Source organism: Barbus barbus (genome assembly GCF_936440315.1).
Source record: "Barbus barbus genome assembly, chromosome: 7".
In the NCBI taxonomy this organism is placed as follows: domain Eukaryota; kingdom Metazoa; phylum Chordata; class Actinopteri; order Cypriniformes; family Cyprinidae; genus Barbus; species Barbus barbus.
In genome coordinates, this window is record NC_136735.1 from 15660006 (window position 1) to 15666662 (window position 6657).

At 35.4% G+C, this 6657-nt stretch overlaps 2 protein-coding genes across 2 annotated transcripts in view; both read left to right on the forward strand.

The window, feature by feature from the left end:
• The first annotated feature begins 1974 nt into the window (after positions 1–1974).
• Positions 1975–4601, forward strand: LOC306872463 (uncharacterized protein). Its single transcript, XM_079421027.1, has 9 exons — positions 1975–2355; positions 2467–2521; positions 2615–2662; positions 2753–2815; positions 3243–3272; positions 3376–3411; positions 3503–3535; positions 3650–3715; positions 3796–4601. Exons 2-9 carry the CDS (start codon positions 2468–2470, stop codon positions 4252–4254), a joined length of 789 nt encoding a protein of 262 aa, XP_079277153.1. The 5' UTR covers positions 1975–2355; position 2467; the 3' UTR covers positions 4255–4601.
• A 1559-nt stretch (positions 4602–6160) lies between these two features.
• LOC306872200 (TNFAIP3-interacting protein 2-like) overlaps positions 6161–6657 on the forward strand; it is a 4636-nt gene continuing 4139 nt past the window's right edge. Inside the window, exon 1 of the mRNA XM_079420680.1 lies at positions 6161–6657. This exon is cut by the window's right edge and continues 226 nt beyond it. Coding sequence (XP_079276806.1) covers positions 6563–6657 — 95 coding nt within the window. The 5' untranslated portion in view covers positions 6161–6562.

A 6657-nucleotide genomic window follows, 5' to 3' on the forward strand; every position in this document is an offset into this window, starting at 1 on the left:
TCACCTATGATATACATCAAAAGTCTGATGATTTTTGGCAGTTATGGACACCCTTTTGGTGCTACATTAATAATTTATCTTGACTCTATTTTATGGTGCATATTTAGTCCCTATAGCCTGATTGTTCATTTGTTTACCTGTTTGTATATTTCCCATTATTTCTTACTGTATAGCTGAGACTGTACTTGTACGTGCATGTGTATTGAAATAACCGACGACTAATAAAAAAAAAATAATAAAAAAAAATAACTTCTAATTTAAGTGAACTTAAAACAATCTTTACATAAACCCATTATAGTAAATGTCATATTTAGCTAAGCTACCTGTGCCCCTCAGCAGAAATATACAGAAATTGAATAAAGTTATCGAACACTAAATTCTAAACTAAATACAGATAAATACTCACAGCTATATAAAAGTTATTGCTTTCCCCTTTTTTATTTTATTCTTGATGAACAGACATCACAGCAGCTGGTTATTAGGCTGCTATTTCTTTAAGAGCTGCCGCTGCTAAACATGATGCACATCTGAAACGCATCTCAACTCTCTTCATCTTTTCGGACCCATTTCAGAGACATGTTCTTAATGTAATTCATATATAACATTACATGCAAGCGCAGATTTAAGGCAGCTTTAATCGCCTTTTTGGTAACTTAACTGACCACGACATTGCATGCATGTAGTTTATTTCGCGCTTTGATATGAACTGATACAGATTACAGCGCGTGTCTGTTTCCGCGCTCGTTTGACTCGCGCCTGCAGCTGAAGTGAATCTGGTGCTCGCGTCAGAAACGTCTCCGGATTGATGTGATCGTAAAGACGTTCTGCGACTGAATAAATGTACTTCTTGTCAAGAAAAAAAAAACAAAAAAAAAAACAGACAGACAGAAACGGCAGCTATGAGTGGGGTGGCCAACCCTAGCTCCGCCCCTGCGTTAAATAGTTTTAACGTGTTAAACTGAAAAAAATAATCGCCTGCATTAACAGGCTAATTTTGAGAGCACTAATATATATCTTTAGAATTTGTGACAAATAAACATCTTAAAACATAGATAGTGTGCTTGTTTGCAACCACACTGTACCCTAGGAATATAACAATCAACCTTAACTACTACTACTACTAATAATAATAATAATAATATTTCTCTCGATTTCTTTATTTTAAGTGCTTGAATATTAGACCTCTAGAATATTATAGTAATAATAATGATTACTACTACTAATAATAATAATATTTATCTCGATTTCTTTATTTTAAGCGCTTTAATATTTGACCTCTAGAATATTATAGTAATAATAATGATTACTACTACTACTAATAATAATAATAATAATAATTCTCTCTGTTTCCTTATTTTGAGTTCTTGAATATTAGAGCTCTAGAATATTAGAATATAATTATTACTACTACTACTACTACTAATAATAATAATTCTGTTTCCTTATTTTGAGCACTTGAATATTAGACCCTTTCTCTCTCATCTTTCTCACAGTTACCCTTTCCATATCCACCTTTTATCAGGAAATCTAATTATAACTGCAAGCAAATTCCACTCAAATTGTGAGAGCTGAATATTCATTAGTGAACCACTATGCATTGTTTTACATTTCCTCTAAGCCATTATCAGTAAACATCTTGGTGCGCTGCTATAGGTGGGTTTTCGGGTACACTGCAATGATTATGAGTATGATTGTGAGGAATGTTTGTAAAATGGAAATATTCCACTCTTCACCAAAGCACGCACACACACACAAACAAAAGAAAAAAAGCAGCACTCCAAATATGGAACTCAAGGAAGTGGTGACAAAAAAACAAAACAAAACAAAAAACACTTGTGTAAGTTTATATAGGAATATTTATATAAGCAAGCTATCATAAAGGAAGTAATGAAAAAGACGTCTATGAAAAAGAGAAAAAAAATGCTCTGTGTTGGAATGCTCTCGTTATGGACTTCCTGTCCCAGTGTGGGACTAGACAGTACTCTTACTCAGTATTTAGAGGCCACACACCCTATAGTTTAGCATCTTAAAATAGACATGTACAGGAGAGGAAGTTTGGGTGAGCGCACACTGTAGTGTGTGTCATTGCATTATGTAAACATTCTTACTGTGGCACTCTCATTTTCTTGTATATTCCAGCTCCAGTTAATGTGCCCCCACAGTAATCTGAGTGTTGGCGAGCAGGAAGTGATGCTGTTACCTTAATGAAGAGTCAGCCTGTTAAATAGCGCTTTCTCTAGACATGCCATTAAATCCAGTCTTTAGCTTTAGCTATAAACACTCACTGTAAAGTACTCTCGTTCATTTACTCGATCGCTTTCTTGGACTTTGCATTCGGACTAAGAGAAGAGAAAGGTAAGGTAAGGTTTTCAAATTTACCTAATGCATTATTTTTAAGCAGAAATGTTTAAAGAAATGTTAAAACAATTATATATGGATTTTTATTCTTTAGATTTTATATTTCAGAATGAAACCTGCCATATTGATTCTCTGTCTGCTGGGAGCAGCCTATGCTAATCCAGTGAGTACTGCAGTGAATAAACTTTCAATGCTCTTCTGTCTTTCCATACATTTCAAAGAGAGACAATGCTTTTTTTCTTGAATCATCACACAGATCTTGCATAAAATGGCTATGGAGATGATTCAGCATGCATCCAACTCTGTAAGTGACTCTGTTTATTTAAAAAAAAACTGTGGTAACTTTAAAAATGTTTTAGGTAATGCTGTTCTTATAATCTTTTATATTCCACAGTCGGAAAGCTCTTCAATATCTGAATCCTCCGACCAGAGTAATACCTCAGAAGCTTCAGATGAGGTGCGCTTTCAGTCAAATTCCACATCATATATACAAAAATCAACTTAAATGTGTATCTAGAAAGAGGGACAACTGTATGTTTTCAATATGCAAAAACAGTTTTCCTGTTAAAAAAAAAAAAAAAAAACTGTTCAATAAGTTAAGGATTTGCACATTGCATGTTGAAGGGAATAGCACAGCCAATTTGATTACAATTAAATGTTTAAAAAAAAAAAAAAAAAAATCTTTTTTTTAACATTTAGGATTTTTTTTTTTTTTTCACCTTTTAAATTTACTTATCCCAAGAATATCCAACTATACATGCAAATCCATGCCAAATTTCTACCAGGATATTTTTTTAAAATTGTATACAGTATTTAGTATTTTGCTAATAGTCTTTAATAAAAAGAATAATGTACAAATAAAACATACATTTATTTATTTGCAGAAGTCTAAGGAAAGTGTCTCCGACAGCAATGTAAGAGCAAAGACTATTATGTCAACAAATCTAAAGAGAAAACATTTAAATATATTTCTGTTAAGAAAATAGGCTCACTTCACTTTCTCGGTTTTCTTGACAGAGCTCAGAATCAACTGAATCGGACTCAAATGAACCGGTATAACTAAAAATGGCTTTTCACAAATTTACAAAATCACTAAACAGATGAATATGACTGCAATATATATATTTTTATTTTTTTCTCCAAGATCTCTAGTGAAAGCCATTCTGTGGAAAGTCTGGTAAGTTACTTTGCCTTAATACAACCTAAAGCTCACGCTCTAAAGCATATTGCTTGCAGAGAAATTTATTTCCTGTTTATACTCTCCCACGTTCTGTCATCTGTGCTTATCTAGATTGGAAAAAGTGAGACTGCACTGACATCAGATAACACTCAAAGCAGTAAAGAGAACGTTCGTAGGGTAAGGAATGTCCAATTTCATGCATCATACAATATGTGTGGTTACACAGGAATAACAACCATTATAATGCATTCATACAGGGCTGGATCTACACCCTCAAATGGGTCCATAAGGACAACAATGCCATTGTGCAAGCGACCAGCCAGCCAGAAGAGAATGGCATCAAATCCACTAGTGATGCATCAAAAAAAAGTGAAAGCAGTGAATCAAGTGAAAGCCAGGAAACGGTTGTTCTGAACACAAAGGAAGAGGATAACGGTGCCGATACAAGTGAAAGCACTGAAAACAGTTATATTGTTGACAGCACTGAGTCCAGTACCAGCAATAGCAGCAGCAGCAGCAGCAGCAGCAGCAGTAGTAGTGAAAGCACAGAGTCCAAAAACAGTGCAGTGGACAGTGAAAGTCGCTCAACTGAGTGCCAGCCAGAGGCTGACAGCCAAGAATGTGACAGCGAGGAAGACTTTCCTCAGGATATCGGTGATGATGGTGCAACCGACCCTTTCAATGGCATCCTAATGCCTGATATCACTGAGCCCTAGCAGCAGTTTAAGACATAATTTGACTCGATGCTCTGATATCTACAAGTGGAAATCCCAGGAATATATTAAAATGGGAATGTTCTATTGAGGAAAATATTGAAAGGAGGGTATGTAAGGAAATTTATATAATGTTAATATAAAAGCATTAAATAAATGTTAAGGTACCTCAGTCTGTTTTTAATTTAAATTACACATTGTAAGCATAGTGTTTTATACTTTCTTTTTTAATATTTACTTTTTATCATTGGATATCTCTGGAGCTGAAGTTGTGTGCAGTATTTTTTATATAGATTTTGTAGTCATTTATTTATACAGTTCAAATAAATAAAGAAAAAGTCAAGCATTGCACGAGTCCTGTATTTCCCAGGAATTCTTAATGCTAAAAAGTTGCATATGCAAGCACACATTCCTAAAATGAAAGGGTTGCCCTAATGCAATCCAAGAGTAATTACCAACTTCATTGCCTATAATTTTACAGATTTAGTTCATACCTTTGCACAAGCATGCCTAAACAATAAAAATATGTTTAGAGAGCTGAAATGGCTGTTGTGTAACATCAAGCTATGAAAGAGCAATTTCAGCAGTAAGGAATATTGCAATAATTGTGTGTGTGCGATTGACTTATTTACAGGTAATATATCATGTCTGTCAAACGCATGTCATTGCTGTTTTGATACCACAAGATGGTGGCAAACTTTAAAGAACAGTGGTGGGGTTTCCCTAGGCAGAACATCATGAACTCACACAAACATTACATGCTGAGCGGGACTTTCTGCCGTTTCATGTGTGCTACGTTTGGCAGAGGGATAAAGATTCCTTACGCTAAGAATGGGGTTTAGGCATTGTAAGTTTGTTAATTACTGTATAATTAAAATGACTGTTTTATGGTTCAGTCTTCAGATAACAGACTAAGCACCATTGGCTTTCATTGTCTAGACAATTGGCACAGTGTGATCCAAGATAATAGCAGGCATTATCCACTATGACAAGGGGTAAAAACTTTAAATAATTGTTTTTTTAGAGACTGCAATATATGTAAGAATTTGCCAGATTCCCCAGTTTAAAAAGACAATATAAAATTGTCAGATGCTATATTCCCCAAAGTTTATGGTTAGCTGTTCAGCTACCAATATATTATATGGTACAATAAAATTTAAAAAATACTCATTCTGTATGTTCTCAATGCGAATGCAGAATATCGGCACTCATTTCGCACAATATCATCATCAAATTGTTTTGGGGTAAGAAAGCAACATTTAGGCTAAAATATGTCTGTCTGTCTGTGTGTGTGCGTGTTTACACTGTATACAAGAAATGTTCGTAAATTGTAGGCTAATTAAAAGGATAGTCATCAGAAAAATTAAGATTCATCCTTTACGCCCATTCCAAACTTGTATGAGTTTGGAATAATGGAACATGAAGGTATTTTGAAGAATGTTGGTAACCAAGCTGTTTCAGTTCCATTCACTTTCACTGTATGGACAAAAAATACAATGGAAGTCAAAGGGAACCAAAATTACCAATGTTGTTCTTCTTTTGTGTTCTGCAGAAGGAAGGATGAGGGTGAAAAAAAATTATTCTTGATGTTTGGGTGGACTATCCCTTTAAAAAAAATGTGGAAAAAATTTTATACTTTGCCCAACTTTCTTCAGATTCATGCCTCTTAACTTTATCAAAAGTGATGTCTTTCTGAAAGGCACCTGTCCCCGTAAGCGAAGTTCAACGCGCTCTTAAAAAAAAAAAAAAAAGGACTTTGTGTGTTAAAGTCCCATTACACTGCGTTTTTACTCTGGCTGTGAGCGACGTGACAAACTAGAACGTCCCTATATTATAATTAAGGAAACGGTCTACTTTAGTTCACTGAGTCGCGTAGGCTGCGAAGTACAGGTCGCGCGCAATGTTCGTTCACACGCACCAGGCGGCGTCAAGCAAGCTGAACTGTGATCTTCCTAACCCTGATATCACACCGAGGAGAGCGGCAACTGTCTCTAAAAATTGTAAAATCTCAATTAAACCTCGACCATTAACTCATGTGATGCTAAAAGAGGGGCTGTTACCAAACTATTTTTCGACGTTTAATGTGAAGTACGAGAAAAAATATACCCAATTTGAGATGGGGAAGTCCCCGCAAGGAAATCCCCTCTTCATAAAATAATTTCGAAATTGAGTGAGGCTCTCACAGGCTGAAGCTTTCTGCCTTTGGTCTACAGCAGACGCATGAAGTAAGCCTATGACACTCAAACCTGTGCAATCTATGGGAAAATCGAACTTTATGTATTGGTTCTAACGCGCGAGCGGATTGTTCAGCATGGATGAGATAAAGAGGGAGAACGACGCGCTGAGGGCGAAGCTGCGCAGCTGCTCTACACTCAACACATTTTACCACGAAACACAACAAGAAAT

Excerpts from the sequence above, each read along its gene's own strand:
- LOC306872463 (XM_079421027.1), top strand. The coding sequence starts at position 2,468 with ATGAAACCTGCCATATTGATTCTCTGTCTGCTGGGAGCAGCCTATGCT. Across the intron at positions 3,273-3,375 it reads AAAGTGTCTCCGACAGCAAT|AGCTCAGAATCAACTGAATC; the intron begins GTAAGAGCAAAG and ends TTTTCTTGACAG. Across the intron at positions 3,716-3,795 it reads GTAAAGAGAACGTTCGTAGG|GGCTGGATCTACACCCTCAA; the intron begins GTAAGGAATGTC and ends GCATTCATACAG.